The 18035-nt window shown below is 43.8% G+C and overlaps 1 protein-coding gene across 2 annotated transcripts in view; it reads right to left on the bottom strand.

Moving 5' to 3' along the window:
• VASH2 (vasohibin 2) overlaps nucleotides 1-18035 on the bottom strand; it is a 52969-nt gene that overhangs the window by 8623 nt on the left and 26311 nt on the right. For both annotated transcript variants that reach the window (XM_007481366.3, XM_056815906.1), the window contains exons 3-6: nucleotides 16684-16740; nucleotides 16000-16074; nucleotides 7278-7659; nucleotides 6496-6611 (exon numbers count right to left, since the gene is read on the bottom strand). In XM_007481366.3, the coding sequence (XP_007481428.2) occupies nucleotides 6496-6611; nucleotides 7278-7659; nucleotides 16000-16074; nucleotides 16684-16740 (630 nt within the window). The remainder of the gene's footprint in view (nucleotides 1-6495; nucleotides 6612-7277; nucleotides 7660-15999; nucleotides 16075-16683; nucleotides 16741-18035) is intronic.

Genomic DNA, 18035 nt, shown 5'->3' with positions numbered 1-18035 from the left:
ACTCTAGCTTCCTCACTTCCACCTCCCACTTCTATTACTTCTCTACCTTTTTCAGAACTATGCCTGAGATAATTTTTAGCCTTCTGGTTGCTATCTAATTGGAATGACATAAGTTTTATTTAAAAAACTGGGGAGGGGGCTGCGAAATAGCTCAGTGTATTGAAAGCCAATCCTGGAGATGGGAAATCCTAGGTTCAAATCTGTCCTCAGACACATCCTAGCTGTGTGACTCTGGGCAGGTCACTTAACCCCCATTGCCTAGCTCTTACCACTCTTCTGCCTTGGAACCAATACAGGGTATTGATGCTAAGAGGGAAGGTAAAGATTAAAAAAAAATAAAAGGACTGGGAAAATTTTCAGGGAATTGGGGAGAGAGTCCAATGTAGAGCCATAAGGTAAGTTTCTAACAGGTGACTTTTTAGCCTTCCCTTTTCAGAAAAGCCTAACCAATGAAATGATCAGTCATAGAAAATCAGGCGATGGTCCCAACCCTAGTCTCTCTTTTGTTATTGTTATAATGGGAAATTGGTCATGGCTATGTTCTAAATTTAATTTCTGTGCTATTGGGGGAGGGACAGTGCAGAGAGCAACCTCAACTAGGGCAGATGCCTGGTGAGGGAGATTTCATTCATACCAGTCGCTCTCATTGAAGACCAATCTCCTCCCTCCCTCACATTCCTTACTTCCTATGATTGCAGGCACAATGGGCAACTAAACAACTGTTAAAGGCAACAGCTGAAGTTGCTATATAAACTGACAGGCCTTCACCAGCACAAGTTTGACCTCTCTCACATTCCCCAACCTTTGTCTTTTCAGCTTGTCCCTGGTTTGGATGCCAGGCTTCAGTCAGAGTTTTTAGACTGTACGTCAACAACTCATCTCCTTTCTTCAATTTGTCACCATGAACCACCTGTATGGTATGAGACCATATGGCGGTGAATCTGTGAGTCCTTCAAAAACTCATTGTCTCCTCCTCAATCCCTGACTGGCCAGAGTTTGGCAGAGGATCCTAGCCTGGACAATGCCTTTTGGGGGGACTGCTGAGAGAGAATTCCCTATTGTTTGGGAAGGAGAGGGTCACTGGCAGCCATAAGTTACTATTGTTCTAATGACAACTGCACCCTAAGTTGGCCATCACCTCTCACAAGAAATACCCATTTGCTTATTCTAAAGAGCAAGATCATGATCTAAAGATTATGATCAGGATGTCTCCAATTGGAGAGAGATCCATGATTGAGACTCAGATTTAATGCCACAGGTATCACTGGCCAAGAAGGATAATCTGAAGAGGAACACTTGGCACTTTAAAACAATTGTTTTAAACAATTAAATTAATATTAAAATTAAGATTTTTAATTAAATTAATTTTTTAAATTAAATTTAATTAAATTAATTGAATTAATTTAATTAAAATTAAAATAATTACAATTAAAATTAAAATAAACAATTAAAACAATATGTATTTCTGAATACTCTTTGTCCCTGTTAGGAACTATGAAATGATGGAATTGGACTAGATGAAGCTCTAAAGTTTCTTCCAGCTCTAAATCTGTGCCCCTATGAATTATAGGGTAAAACCTGTTTCTTGGAGATTTGGGAAAAAAAACAAACTCCACAGACACCATAAGGGGGTGAGGACAAGGAGGGAAAATTGAAAGGAGCACAGGGGACAGAAGATGTGAAGAGGGTAACCTTAGCTTCTCTCAACCTAATACCAGCTCAGCAGTTGCTAACAAACTCCTAGTCATCTGACAACCTATGTCAAGAATGAGACACTGATACCACGTTCCAGAAGGAACATCCAGACAACTGTGGAAAGGGCAAAGAATCTGGAGCTGGAAATAGCCTCAGCTGGATGAGGACATGGAGCCTCTTATATTATCCATATACCCTTATAGGGGACTGGGCATTGTAGCAAATGGGCTTTGTGCCCATTGAGGGCCTGTTGTAACCTTCTAGCCTGCCAGCCATTTCATAGGCATTGGCATTTAAAAATGACCAAATGGCCTGTCAGCCAATGAGAAAGGTGCCCACACTCTCCCAATAGGTCTCAAAACCCTGAGTAAAATTGGGTCAGAAGCAGCATGGGTTAATACTGAGCCAGAAATCAGAAGACCTAAGTTTTAGACCTGACTTTGTCCCTGGCTAGGCCTTGTACAACGGGCAAGTCACAAAATCTTCTGAGCCTCAGTTTCCTTATCAGTAAAATAGGACAAATAATACCTACCCCACCCACCTTACAGAGTGGTTGTGAAGATCAAATGAGAGAATGCATGTAAGGTGTTATGTAATATTCTTATCATCCCTGGAGAAAATCCTGCCTGATGATGAAGCTGAGAAATGACTATTTCCCTGGTAGTGCTAGAGAAGGAGGAGCTGTTGATGAGTCACGAGGAAGGGACAATTAGTTTCGTTTGGTGATTTATTGTGACCCCCGCCTTTCCAGATCCCTCCTCCTGCCACCCTCCCTTTTTATCTCTACCTTGCTTATCCCTCACCTCTTTTCACCACCCTAAAGCCCAAAGCAGTGTTGGGGTGTAACAGAAGATCAGTTTTAGAACTGTAACGGGCCTTAGAGATCATCTAGTCCAACCATTTTACAGAGGAGGAAATGGAAGCCCAAGGAGATTAAGCCACTTGCCCAAGGTCACACATGGTAACTTGAGGAAAGAACCATTTTAGTTCTGTTTTCCTATTGAGCTCATGCCCTCATCAGTGAACTTTGGCCATGAAGCCTTTCCTAGTCTTCCCTCACCAACTCTTTTATGTTGTCTTCTTCCTCAAATTACCTTGTATTCACTTACCTGAATACATGTTACATCAACCCAAGAAAATAATAGCTTTTTGAGGGTAGGGACAAGGCTAAAATATCATATTACACAATAGACATAGAGCTGGAAGAGTCCTAGAGGCCATCAAGTCCAATTCCCTCATTTTTTTTTCCAGTGAGACTCTCAGAGGTAGAGTGACTTGCCCAGGTTTCCACTTGTGCCAGAGCTGGGATTTGAACCCAGATTCTCTGACTCCAAATCCAAGGTTCTTTCCCTGATTCCTCATTAACAGTTTTATTTTTTGTATCTCTATGCCTGAAACTTAGCACAATGCTTTGCTGCATCTTAGGTGCTTACCCAAAGCTTGCTGACTTAAGTTGAACTGAACCAAACCTTTACTGTTAGGTAAAAAGTGAAGTTTGGCGATCCTTAGGGTACCTGCCTTGATTTACTTCACAGTCACCAAGAGCCTCCTCTCCCAGGAGGAAGTACATCATTTTGATGATCCAACTGTGGCCAAATTCGGCAAAGTTTGGGATGGGAAAATTCCCGTAATATTCAATCCCTGGGAGGAGTTTGTGAGAGGAAACACAGTGTAATGGAAAGAACAGGGGATTTAGAATTGGGGAAACCCAGCTGGAATCTTGCCTCTGGCATTTACTAGGTTTATGACCATAGGCAAGGTACTTAGCCACTCTGAACCTCAGTTTCCTCATCTGTAAAACGGGAATAATACCTTTCAGAGCTGCCTTGAGGATTGAGAAGATAAAGAATGAAAAGCTATTATCAATTCTTTCTGCTGGTCTTACTTTCCCATCCTTCTTCCTAACGTTTGCCTTTTCTTTGTCCTTAGGTCTCACCATTAGTCAGATGACCAATCCGAACCTGGAATTGCAGGTGGGAAGGAGGAGGAACTGCTGTTTCTCCTGCCACTAAAAGTTAACATTACACTTACAAAGATGCTGGCATGCTAACTTCTGTAGTCAGTAGGCCGAGGCATGGTTCTTTGGACTGCAGGCCAAAGTATCCAGAAATTGGGAACAGAGTTTGGGCTAAAGATTCTAAATAACAGATACTGGTCTCAAGAAATTTCATTCTAAAAGGAGAATAAGAACTCAGACTCTATTTATCAGCATTTTAGTAGGAATATGCCAAAGCAACTAGACTTGCCCCTCCCTTTTACTTCACCCAAATCCAGACCTAATGGTTTCTCTCACAAATTCAGACCTTATGACATCATCTACCCCTTCATTGGGCTTTCTATCTGCCAAGAAGACCTCATACCCTGGATGACCTAATTGTGTGCCTCCCATCATACAAGCATGACTGGCTTTCCCACTACATTCTATAACAATTTTTAAACCCAAATTAGATTGTAAACACCCTGAAAAATGTCGCATCTATTTTGCTATACACAGAACCAAACCCAGTGCCTCGTGACATGGTACAAACAGTACCGAACCTGTTGTCAGAAAATCAATTTTCATATCATGATTCTGACATATTAGCAATATTACCTCCCTGAATTTCGGCTTCCTCATCTTTATTATTGTTGAGTGTTTTTTTTTCAGTCATATTCAATTCTTCATGACTCCACTGCGGATTTTCTTAGCCAAGATACCAAAATAGTTTGCTATTTCCTTCTTTGGCTCATTTGACAGATGTGGAAACTGAGGCCAACAGGTTTCAGTGACTTGCCTGGGGTCATACGACTAGTAAGCTAGATTTAAACTAAAAAAGGTTAGTCTTCTTGACGTCAGGGCCGGCATTCTATCATACCATCTAGGTGCCTATCCTCATTTTTTTTTAACCCTTACTTCTGTCTTAGAATCAATGTTGTATATTGGTTCCAAGGCAGAAGACTAGTAAGGCCTAGGCAGTGGGGATTAAGTGACTTTCCCAGGGTCAGATTTGAACCCAGGACATCCCTTTCTAACCGAGGCTCATAAGCCACTGAGCTATCTAGCTGCCTCCCCCTCCTTCCTCATCTTTCAGAGGGGGTCATTGTGAGGATCAGGTGAGAACACGTAGGTAAATTACTATAGAGATTACCAGGTGGACTCTGAAGCTCTTCTCCTGGTCAGACCTATAGTCACTCTGTCTTTTAATGAAAAGTCCCTGTAGTTCCAGCTAGGTAGATTTGTCCATCCCCATATTTCTCAATTTATGAATGAACCTTCTGTGCTAGCTCTAATGCTTGGGCCCTGGGCACTGTTCTAGAAGCCATTAGGGAGGAAAAGATGGATAGGCATTTGAGAACTCACGAGTTTTTGTTAGCTGTAGATCCCAGTGGCACTTGTCCAGCCTCCCTCCTGACTGAGGCTGTGGACTGGGAATGGACATGGCTGTTACCGCAGGCTGATAAGCCTTCCTCCTCCTTAGCTTTGGGACTTCCCTCCCCCTCCCCCTTGGTTTCTTTCCAACCAGCCCCGTGATTTCATTAAGGTGGGGACTGTTTTTGCAGTTCCGTGATTTGCCCAAGGTCACCTGGTACTGGGTGCATGTCAGAGATGGGACTTACCAGGTCTTCCTGACTGTCTCCCATTCCTCTACCCTATGATTTCAATCTCTCCAGGAAGCAAAGGACTAATGCTTTAGGCATATTCAAGACCATTAGATTTAACTGTCATTCTGTTCCGTTCCTCTGTGCGCCTGGATTTGGATTCCCAGAAGACTCAAAACAGGAGAGAGAGGGCTAGGGGAGGAGGTGGCTCAGAAGGCATGAAATCATCCTGTTTTCCCCAAAATTCTTATTTAAAAGGTCTAACTTATAAATAGATGTACTGCTTTCTCATTTCTCCCAGCGACACGACATATAAACTAGCTCCTTTCCTTATTCCTCTGACTTCAGGCCCTGGATCCCAGCTACTTCTTCAGGAAGGGTATCTTCCCTTGCAATTAAAGTTAAAAATACTGGATCCCTTCCTCTTCCGGTGAGTAGCTTCTGTTACCTCCTTACATCTTCCACACACTGAACTCTGATCGTGAGCAAACCACGAAATCTCTCAGTATGCGTTTCCTCGTCTATAAGAGAAGAATAATACTCTCCCCTCTCCAGCCCCTGCTCAGCTGCCTCCTAATGTTGTTCTGGGTCTTTAAGGAGATAATAGATGAGAAAAGTACAAAATATCTCTGTTGTGTTATTAGTGATGGATTGCTTTTCTAGAATATTTGATTGTTATCTTTTAATCCATTCTCCATTTTATGAACTATACTAGGGCACTCCTTCAGCCCATCATCTCTACCCATTTGGGTCCCTGTGAAGCAAAAATGGGTGTGGAATTGTTGGCTGGGGTCCCCTCTGTGAAAGAGGACTAAGCCAGAAGGGGGAAAGCAGGACGGGGTGAATGTGTGGATTTCTGGGAATGGGCCTTAGATTCAAATCCCCCCAAATCAAATAGGAATGGTTTTCAGATTATCCTTTTTTTTTTTTAATATCACCTGTGTTTCTCTTTCCTCTCTTTGTGTAGATGATTGAAAACTGACCATTGCCCATTCTGTAAGGGGGCTTGTGTTTGTCTGGTCATGCATAATGATCATACATGGTGTTCCCTCAAAGTTGTGTCAATTGCGGCAGATACCATTCCTCTTTCATTTATCTCTGCTTATAGATATCACCATCTGATTAAAACGCCAGGTCTAGGAAGCAGTCCCTGTGGACTAGGAAAGCACCAGCTTTTCAGGCATTAAGTACCGTGGAGGGACCAGGGAAAATGTTACTCACGATTTGTCTCGCCTCCCAAGTCGTCTTGGAGGGCTTGATTGCCTTCGCCGGGGAGACAGTGACTTTCCCCGACTTCTCTCCAGGGGAGGAGAGTGGGCACTTGCGGGTTTCAAGATCTAAGAGAATGGTTTAAAAAGAATGTAAGAGTTATTGCCATCACTGATTGCAAGAGAATCACTCCCTCTTTCCCCCTGGAATGTTTTTCACTAGCACCAACTACTGCCTCCAAGACTAGAGCTTGGAAGGTTCTGAGAAAAAAATGACCCCCAAGTGAAGGATGGAAACAAAGACAGCTGGTATAGGATGGCAGGAAGAGAATGTGTCACCAGTAGATGCCACTTTTTGCTCTTTTTCTCTTGGCTCAGGAACACCAGAGGCTTGAAGCCCTGGAAGTTGGGTTCTTCTTATATTGGTTTCTCTTCCAGGGCAGGCACCGTGAACAAACCAGGAAATTTTGTTTGTGCTCAGTCTCAGCTGCCATCTACAAATCTCGCCAGATCTGGGAGTTTGAACTATTACAAACTTGGGAACCAAGAGTCCAGGTAGGATATTGCACCCAGCCAGCCCTGAGGGAAGACTGGAGCGGCTACTCCCACCCATCTGGTGAGGAAAGCACCGAAAAGCAGGGAGCCTCTGTAGTAGCCAACTGGGTAAGCTCCAAGGCCCTGGATCTATTTTTAGTAAAGGATGGGAGAATTGAATTCTATTCCTTAGGACAAATTGCTTCCTCCAGGAATGCTGACTTTTCCCCGCCATACCTTTATATCTGCCCTCCTACGTACCTTCATTCTCAAGTCCCTGGCATATTTCTCCAGCTCTTTCCTTAATTCTGACCTCATCATCTTGGTGACATTGAGAACCAGCTGCTTCCACTCAATGGGCTGGAAGCTGTGGGGCTCGTGGGGGACATACAGCCCAATCTTGACCTTCTTGACTGTGTGTAGGTATTTCTTGTAAGAGTCTTCAAAATCAAAGATGAGGTCACTCAGCGTCCGAAAGGTCAGAGGTTTGTCCATGAGGTCGGACCTCCGGCTCATGCCTAGGGAGCCATAGCGGCCATTGCAATAGATCCCCAATACAACATGGTGGAAGTAATTTCCTGAGAATTGGGTTTTAAAGCTGATGGGGAATCGCTCTATGGAAGGCTGCCCATTTGTTAGGTATCTTAAATGGTCTTAGGTTAAGGAAGACGATGATGGTCTTAAAAACATCAAAGAGCTACCAACTCCCGTTCAGGCAGCGTCCTTAAGAGATTGCCAAGTGCAGGCAAGCCAACACCTACCGGCTAAGAGCACACTCTTGTTAGCAATTTACAAAGAGCTTTCATGTCTGTGATCTCCTCTGATCCTCACAGCAACTCAAGGTAGAGAGGGCACAAATTATCCCCATTTATTAGAGGAGAAAGTTAAAATTTGAAGAAAGGAAGGGATTTGCCCAAAGTCATGGTTCTTCTGGCTCTTCCTCTACCTAGTAGTAGTCACAGCTCTGAGAGGAGCCTCATTTTCCTCAAAAGTAAAATGGAGGAGGCCTATATGGGTTTCCTCCTAGCCTTAAATCTCTAACCCTGTGATCTCGCAATTTTAGGGAGCATAATAGCTGGGGGGGGAACCTTAAAATCTAATGAGATCCAGTGAGATGTAACCTTCCCAGGATAAGAGTTAAGGAGTGATAAAGCTAGAACTAGACCTAGAACCCAGGTCTCTCGACTCCCAGCCAAGTATTCTTTCCACTCTGCTTTCTCCATCTTCTAATTCCAAATCGAAACCCTTCTAGACTATCCAGAACATAATCCTTTTATAAAAGATCAAAACCTTGTGAAAATGAGAAAAGTTTCTCCCCTCAGATGGGTTCTGTGTAAGAACTGGCCTCTCTATACCTCCATGAGAACTCTTATCCCATCAGAACACCCGGAGAGGTCAGAGGTGCAGCTCAGGGGAGTTTTTCTCTGCCCTGAGCTACCCCCTTTTCCTAATACCTCTTGTAATCAGAGATTTGACCCCTCCCCACCCCCCAAAACCACTCTGACTTCCAGTGACCTTGGCTGTAGCTATCCAAGCCCAACCTAATTCTCTTTTGTTGTAGATGAGTTCTAAAAAGTTCTCTCACTTCTCCTTCAAGCACATCCTTCAAGAGCCAGCTCAGGTCTTCCTAAAAGGACCCCCGTCCACAGCCATCCCTCCTAACTCCGAACCAGGGCATCTACCGTCTATCCCACTCACCTGGCACTTTAGGAGTTACCTTTAAAAAAGAAATCAGGACTCCTGGCCTGTTCATCTAGGCTTCCCTTCCCTTACTTCACAAACCTACTGTTAGTTTGCTGCCATTTTCCTACACTGGATCCTTGCTGGTACACCGGAATTACAGTGGTCTAGTTCACAGGTTTATAGAGTTCGGGGCCCCTCAGCAGCACAGTAGAGTGCCAGGCCGGAAGTCAGGAAGACGCAGCTTCCTGACTTCAGCTCTGGCCTCAGAAGCTCTTACTAGCTGTGTGCTAGTCACTGGGCAAGTCGCTCAGCCCTGTTTGCCTCCGTTGTGTCATCTGTTAAATAAGCTGGCAATGGAAATGGCCAACTGCTCCAGGATCTATGCTAAGAAAACCCCGAACAGTGGTCAGAGTCAGACAGGACAAAAAAACTGCAAAGCACTTTACAAATATTATTTTACTTAATCTTCACCGCGATCCTCTATAAATAGTATTTTTATCCTCATTTTACAGGTAAGGAAACTATAAAGTATGGAGACGTTTGAGTGTCCAGGGTCATAGGGTTAGATGGTGTCTGAGGCAGAATTTGAACTTGGGTCTTCTTAATGCCAAGGCCAGGACATTATCCACTGTGCCCCATAACTGCCTCTGGGCACAGCTTTAGAGGGGCAGCACAGGGACCTCCAAAAAGTGGCTGGGCACCATCCCTGCCATGTGAAGAAGGCAGGAGGCTCAGCCTAACGGTGGGTTTCAGAAAACAAGAGTAATCAGGCCTAGAGACGGGAGGTCTTAGGTTCAAATCTGGCCTCAGACATTTCCCAGCTGTGTGGCCCTGGGCAAGTCACTTGACCCCCGTTGCCCAGCCCTTACCACTCTGTGTATGTGCCAATACACAGTATTGACTCCAAGACAGAAGGTAAGGATTTAAAAAAAAAAAAAGAGTAAGCCATAAAAGGTTACACACGACACCTCTCTTGGGAAGAACTCTAACAATTGACTTCATCAGCCTTATAAATAGGAAGTACAGAATAAGCCCTCTTAGGCGAGTCAGCATGGCGGAGGAGATAGGGAGCCAAATTTGCCTCTGACTTATTGTGTCTAAGACTATAGTAAGTTACAGATTGCTGATCTATGCGGATGGAAGGATTTTGCATCCTTGGAATTCTTACCGTTGATGAAATCCCAAGTTCTTACCCCAAAACCCGAACATTAAAACGAATAACCCACTGAAACAAAGCTCAGTCTCTCCGGTCATCTAGCTACATTATAGGTCACGCGATTCGAGCTGGACGGAGCCTTCGCATTTATCCAGGCCAACCCCTGCCTCTTCGGGTGTGTTAACTGAGGCATAGAGAACGAGAGAAACTAGAACTGAAATCTCCCAACTCTCCTGGGGTCATTTCAAATGTCAGCCTTCCCTCAAGCTGTCAGAACACGGGCCGTCACTCCTGTCAGGCCTGCCCCTCCTCATGATGTTCTTTCTGTAAAGGGAGATGCTCTAGGACACAGCTGTGCCAGCGGCCTACCGTCACCCCCAGGAGATCATGCCAGCAGGGACAATGAACCTGCAGCTTTCTGCCCAGACTTGGGTAAAGACTCCCAGATGGGGGGGGGGGGGGGGGCAGCTGGGTAGCTCAGTGGATTGAGAGCCAGGCCTAGAGACAGGAGGTCCTAGGTTCAAATCTGGCCTCAGCCACTTCCTAGCTGTGTGACCCTGGGCAAGTCACTTGACCCCCATTGCCTAGCCCTTATCACTCTTCTGCCTTGGAGCCAATACACAGTATTGACTCCAAGATGGAAGGTAAGGGTTTTTAAATTTAAAAAAAAAAAAAGACTCCCAGATGGGCCAAAACAGGAGGCAGAGGGATGACCTCCTGAGCACTGTCCAACCGTATCCTCTTATAGTTACTTAATGCCTTTTTTTTTTTAAACCCTCACCTTCCGTCTTGGAGTCAATACTGGGTATTGGCTCCAAGGCAGAAGAGTGGTCAGGGCTAGGCAGTGGGGGTCACGTGACTTGCCCAGGGTCACCCAGTAGGTCCTTAATGTCTTGAAAGGGTTTGTTCCTTCTTGAGGCAGAGCCCTTACGGTGTTCACTGGTAACAAAAGCCCACCTACCCGAGAGGATCATGCCCAAAGTGGGGCTAGCTCTGCCTAGAAGCCTGGGAGTCCACGTCAACTTTTCCAAAAAAAAAGGGAGAGGCGAGGGCTCAGAAAGCCCCTGGCCTTCTAGGCATGTGCTGGCTTCCCTCAGATCTCCCATGCGTCAGGAAGAACACACAGCTGTTGAAGATGAGGCCTCTGAGGCAGCTGACATGACCTGGAACATACTAGGGAATCAAAGCTCCGTCTGGCCTGTGTAGATGTCCACAGGGCATACCCAGAGGACCAAAAAGAGATGCAGTCAAAACTCCATTGTGCTCCATTAAGCTAGCCTGTGACTCGAATCCAAAAAAAGGAAAGAGATGACCTAGCTGTCAGCCGCAGAAAGGCCCGACGATCCTGATCACTCCCTATGTAGAGCCCCAGCTTTATAGAGTGCACTCTGGTAGGAAATAATGGGAGCATTCTCTCTTTTTAAAAAGATGACGAAGCTGAGGTCAAGTGACTCACCGATCCTAACAGCCAGCTAGGAAGTGTCACCGTTAGGACCAGGACCGGGAGGTAGAAATTGTTGCTAATAGAGCTGTTTCTATGACCCTAGGCTACGGAGGAGACAAAGACAGATTCATAGGCCTTCAAGACTACCAAGGGCTACCAAAGGGCAAGGGGAAAAGACAAAGGCCTCGTACCAGGAGCCCTTGATGTTTTGGTCCAGGTTTCTCTTGAGCCTGACAGCTGCCAGAGGTAAGTGTCTCCCTGTCCCAGTCCTCTCTAACTGTAAGCTGAGTCACGAGTATATGGAACCCAGCAGCAAATTACCCATTGGGTTTTGGGCCCAATACATCTCCTGAAAGAGCCAATGCATCATTGATCATTGATCAGCAAAGATCATTCAAACTTCCAAGACACTCCAGGGATTTTAGCGACCAAATATGGACTTTCTGCAAGACTTCTCAGAAACATCTATTGTGCGAATCAAGGTTCATGTGTATCTGGCTGGTTCATCCTTCCATCAACCTAGAAAATTCAGTATTGGCTACCTGGTCCAGGAAAAGAACTAGATCTTGTGCCCCCCCTTCCCCCCAGCCCCTGAATTGTTCACATCCATGAATCTTGTATGAGGCTGTGCTAAGCAGCTGTAGTGGGGTCCCTCCTAGCACAAAAGGGTCTGATCCCAAAGCCATCTGCTGCTCTCCTCCATCCCAGGCCTCTCACTGCTTCCCAGCTGCCTTTTAATTTCACTTTAAAATGAGGAAGGATAGGAGCGGGAAGGGCTGCCTCTCGTTTTTTCCTGGTTTGGTTTGTTTTCCCCTCCCAGAATGATCTTCATATTGGCAAAGAGAGAGAACAAAAATGGCCAATGGGGAGCTGAAATCTTTCAAAACCTGGCTCCCGCCTTCCCTTTTAGGCTCGTTTTTATAGTACTCCTCTTTAAACATTATATAATCCAGCCAAACTGTGTCTCAGATATGGCACTCTGATGATTCTCTCCCAGCCTATGTACTGGCTGGCCCCCAGGCTTGGACCATTCCCTGATCTCACATCTTTCTCTTAAAAGTCCTCCCTTCCTGCAGATCTCAGTTCAAATGCCACCTCCTCCAGGAGGCTTTTCCTGGTCGCCTTCCCAACCCAATTGCCTAGTAGTTACTTGGTATACGTTTGGTATCTGCTCAAGTGTGCATCCTTTTTTCCCTTACTAGGAGACAACCTCTCTGCGGGCAGAGGATTTCACATTGTCTTTGCAATCCCCTGGTCCAAAGCAGGCACTTAATAAATGCTGATTGGTTGGTGGGCATGAAAGAATCCTCTCATAGTCTAGGGAAAGAACTGCTGGATGTGATTGTTGAGCTTCTGTTGGTGATGAGTCAAAAGTGACAGAATGGGAGAGGTGCTCCTGCCCTGGGGAAGGGGCGAATCACTCTGTCTTCAAAAGGGGAGGGAGAAGATAAGCTCAATCAGGCCAGAAACCTTGACTTGGAACCCTTGCAGACCTTCACCTGGCTGCACTGAGACAGAATAAACAGGGTTTGAGTCTCTCCTTGTTCTACCATCAGGTATGAGAATCAGTGTCTCCAGTCCCATTAAGAATTCTTGGTTGGCATGAAGATTGGAGCTCTTGGTCTCCGCTAGGAATTTTCAAAGGAATTTTGTCCTTGGGGACAAAATAACGGGGAGATTCAAAAGTACATAGGGATGGACATCAACTCTTTGAACATGGCTGGAAGGAACTTTAGAGATAATGTAGCCCAACCATCTCATTTCATAGACGAGGCTCCAAGAGATGGCGTGATCGCCAAAGATCCTATGGAGAGCAAGAAGCAAAGCCAAGATTTGAACCTAAGTTCCCTGATGCCCACATTCACTTCTTGTGCTCTTTTTCCAGCAGGTCCAGAGGCCTCATTAAAGAGTGCCGGGATCAGGGATTTTGGGGTCAGAGGATCCTGGTTCTGTCAATGATGGGCTGCAAGACTCTCTTTTGGCCTCCATTCCCTTATTTACAAAATGAGAGAGGGTCAGACAGGATGACCTTTTAATTCTAAATCAATCATCCAGTGTAAACTTCAAACACATCCACACAGAGAGCCAATCCATCCCTCCCCACAATTTTATTGTATGCTCCTTGAGGACAAGGACTGTATATAAAATTTTTTTCATATTATTGTCCTTAATGACTAACAGTGGGCTCTGCATAAGCAGATGGTGAATAAATGTCCTTTGAATTGAACCAGACTGGCATAAAAACTGGCATCTGATTTGCCCATGCAGCTCAGGACATTGCTAAGGGCTTCATATCCATATGATGATCATCTTTTTTCCCCCTCCCTCTTCACGGTTCTTTAGCTCCTGCTCCACCATGAGAGCCACATATCCTATTTATCTAGTGCTTTAAATTTTATAAAATGCTTTATTCTCAACGGTCCAGTGAGGTAAGTAATATAAGTATCATTTTTCCTATTTTACAGATGAAGAAACTGAGGCTCAGAGAGGCTGACTCACTCACTTGTGGTAATATTGCTAATAGGGGCAGGTCTCAAATCCAGCGCCTTTTGTTCTCCCTCTCCACCAATGAGAAACTTCCCTCCTTCCCCAGGTGTTTGTCATGGCATCTTAGCACTGCTCATATTAGCAAAGAAGCCTTTGACTTCACGTTACTTCTCGCCATTGAGCTAAGGCCAGAGAATATTCCCTCTTCAAGAGGATCAAGAGAAAAACGGAAGGAGTGGCTGTTGGAAAGGCCATCAGAAATCTTGGCTGACCAACTTCTGTGTCCTAATCACCATGAATCACACACTCCACACATCTAAGATTCACAGGAAGTGGGAAACACGAGAGAAAGGCATTGTAGGACAATTAAACTCAAATAGAAATGAGGCCACTAACTTATAGGAAAGAATCTCTACAAGTTGCACATTGATTTAGTTTAAAAATATAATGTTATAACTAATAAGGAGGCACAACTAGGTGGCTCCGTGGATAGTCAGCCCTAAAGAAGGATAGTCCAATCCAAGGTTCATATCTGGCTGCAGACACTTCCTAGCTGTGTGACTCTGGGTAAGTCACTTACCCCCAGTTGCCTAACCCTTATCATTCTTCTGCCTTGGAACTGATACCTAGTATTAATTCTAAGATGGAAGGTAAGGGTTTTGAAAAATAAAAAAGTAACTAATATGGGAATGTTTTGCATCATTACATATGTATAACCTATATCAAATTGCTCGTTTTCTCAATAAGGAGGGAAGAGAAGGATGGAAGGAGAGAATTTGGAACTCAAAATTTTAAAAAAATGTTAAAAATTGTTTTTATGTGTAATTGGGGGAAAATACAATATCTGAGAAAAAAAGTAAAGTTTTCCCTGATCTAAGACTATAATATTACCTATACCTTATTGTATTTTTATTTACTTTGTTAAATATTTCCCAATTCCATTTTAATCTGGTTCAGGCCACACTTGGAAGTATTACAATCCAAATGGGGCAGCATGTTTGATAACTCTGGATATAGTAAATAGAATTTATAAATTTATAAATAGAATGGATTTGTAGTCGGGAAGCCTTGAGTTCAAATCAGACATTTTCTAAATTGTTACCTAGGGTGAATCTTATTTCACCTCTCTGTGACTCCGTTTCCTTAACTATAAAAATGAAGGGATTAGATTCAAAGTGGCCTTAGAGCTCTCTCCTAGCTCCAAAGCTGAGATCCTGTGATTTCTCATTAGCCGAAGAGAAGCATGGCCTTCTAGAAGCTTCTTGACGCTTGTCTCCCCCCAAAAGACCAGTTTCTATCCTCACAGAACTCCTAATGATTTGGGAAGGACCCAATCTTGGTCCCTGGGAGTCTTGAGTGCCATGGAGGAGACACAGCCACTGTAATTAGGAATTTAAAAATCTGGGGACAGAATCATTAACCATACCTGAGACAGTTATTCTCATTTGAGATTAGGGCTGGCATTCCACCCTTAGAGGCAGAGACAGAAATCTTAAAAGGGAATCTCAGAAAACATTTGGAAGCTTCATATTTTAACAAATTGTTTTTGCTAACTAGATAGGAGCTAAGCTCTGTTGTTTTTGTATTGCTGAGGGTCTTGTTATAAGTGCTCTCATTACCCTCTAACCAGGGAATTTCTTGGTGGGATAAACTTCTCTGTTCTATGGAAGCTTCAAGTCCAGTGACATGGAATCAATGACCTCTTCCTCTCACCTCCTGCCCCCACACAAGCCTTTCGTTAACGTAGACATCCAATAAAAATATTCTACTCATATAACCAGAAAATCATATCAGTTACTGGCCTGAGGACTGGCCTAGATGATGATGGATGCTAATGGAAATGGTTCAAGGATCTAACCACTCCTTTGCACTTGGTTTGGCTCTGGGTACTAAAAGTCAAGAAAAACAGCAGAAAAGTTTAAAACTCACCTCCAGGGGGTAGGGGCAGGGAAGGCATCACAGAGAATCAAATGAGCTGGTGCATCTTTGCCTATGAAAGCATTTGTTCACTATGAAACGCCATGCAAGTGGAATATGTGGTGTTACGACTGTTACAGTGATTGTTTTACACCATCCAGGATGCCCGTTCACACATGATACATTTATAGATTTGTTTATTTTTTTTTACCATGTTTGATGCCACCATCTTTGGAGTTTGCTTGTTCACACTGGTCTTTTCTACAGATGCAAAACATATACGAGTAAAAGGATACATGCCCAAGATTACAGCTTCAAGACATTTGATGGGTAAAGATTCTCGAGTCATTTCTTTTGCAGTCTCCATCAACCTGTAGTAAAAGGGACAGCAAAGGGGGGTCAATATTCATTTCTTCAGCTGGTTAGACAAGTTAATCTCTGCATCACATCCTGAGTGCAGGGTCCTGGACTCGGAATAGAGCCACATACAAAGGGACAAAGAAAGGTGTTTCCTTGGCTGCATACTTAGGAATGTGCCTGGATATTTCTAAATTTGTAAGTATCATTGGCTCTTATATTTAGGACTCCTGGGATTTTGATCCTTCTGCATACACTACAGGGCAGGACATATTCTCAAATGTAATGGAAAACTCAGAAGAAATCCATGAACATATTTCAAAGCTTCTGGCCCCCTGGGTAGTCTCACTCCCATCTCAAACTTGATCTGTGGTCATGAACACAGTGGCTTCATAGTCAATGCTGAAAAAGGACCATAGAGACCATCTTGTCCAGCCCTCTCCTTTTAAAGTGGAGGAAACTCAGTCCCAGGCAGTTCCCCATGCCCTAAAATGCTGCGGTCCCCTTACAGATTGGCAAATATCAGCAGAATTGAGTAGGTGTATTGGGTACAATGAAGAATAGTTGCTGCTTTGGAGAAAGAAAAAAAGAAGCATGACCCAGAGACTGGAGATACCACTTACCCACTCAGCGGTCTCATTTTTCGAATTTCAAAGAACTGTGTCCCTGTATGATTGTATCTGTGTGGAATCAGTAAAGGGAAAATGATGGCAAATGCCTCGAAATTCCACAATCCTGAAGAAGGAAGCATTTCTGTCATTTCAGCAAGGGAGGCTATTCATTCTACCACCACAAGAGAATAAGGTTCCTGGGAGATGGGGGCAACATCCTGTAGGGTTGTCCACTGGCTTCTAGTAGCCCCAACCCTAACCTGGCAATCTAAGATGACTGCAAAATAATGAGAAGAATTGGTACCGCAGAGAGTTAGGGCAGCTACCAGTATGAATCATCCCTGGGTTTCCTTGGCTTAGTGTTGCCACTTGTTTTATGCTTGGCACTGATTCTGAAACCTGAAAATATGCTGGAACTTTCTGAGGGCACCATTTCTTTTACCTTTTTTTGGTATCCTCAGCACTTAGTGTGGCACCTACATAGTTAGAGGTACTTAGTAAATGCTTGTTGACTGACTGGGACTTCACTTGCCATCCTAGGAAGCTGGGCAGTGAGAGACTGGCAGAAATGAGCTATATTGTTCTGAAGATAGCAAATACCCCTGGTTGTGGACTTATTGAGATTGAATCCTGTTTTCTATCTTTGAACCGAAATATATGAAACTGTTCATGTTTTTCCTCTCTTCCTCAAAGCCAAGAAGAGTATGAAAAATTATAATTTTTAGAAAAATTATAGAAAAAATTATAGAAAATTTTAGAAAAATTATAATTCCTCTGCCTTGGAGGATTGTGTCCAGTTCTGAATGCCATATTTTACAAAGAGCCTTGATGGGCTTGAGAGAATCCAGAGGAGATTCTCAGGATGTTGAAGGACTTCAAAAACATACATAAGAAGAAGTACTGAAGAAGTCAGGGAAGTTTAGCTTGAGAAGATTTGGAGAGAGATATGATTGTTGATTTTAGATATTTGAAGGTTAATTGTGGTGAAGAAGAATTTGCCTCATTTTCCTTGTAGAAGGCAAAATTGGAAAAAAAGAAACAATGAGTAGAAGTTGCTGGGAAGCAAATAGGCTTGAAAAACTTCCTAACAATGACAACTGTTCAGAAGTGGAATGAGGGATAATGGAGTCCCCATTCAATGGAGGTCTTTAACCAAAGACATTATAACCAATTGTGGGCAAAAACAAAGGCTAAGTTGTGGAGGGTCACAATTGATTAAATAGTGAGAGGTAGTGTGAATAAGGAGAAAAAGCTGTAGGTTTGGAGACAAAGAACCTGGGTTCAAATTCCAACTGTTAGGACCTGTGTAACATTGGGCAAGTCTTTCATGCACTCTAGACCTCATGTTCCTCATCTTTAAAATG

Source organism: Monodelphis domestica, chromosome 2 (assembly GCF_027887165.1).
Source record: "Monodelphis domestica isolate mMonDom1 chromosome 2, mMonDom1.pri, whole genome shotgun sequence".
NCBI lineage: Eukaryota > Metazoa > Chordata > Mammalia > Didelphimorphia > Didelphidae > Monodelphis > Monodelphis domestica.
This window is presented reverse-complemented; position numbering and strand designations above follow the sequence as displayed.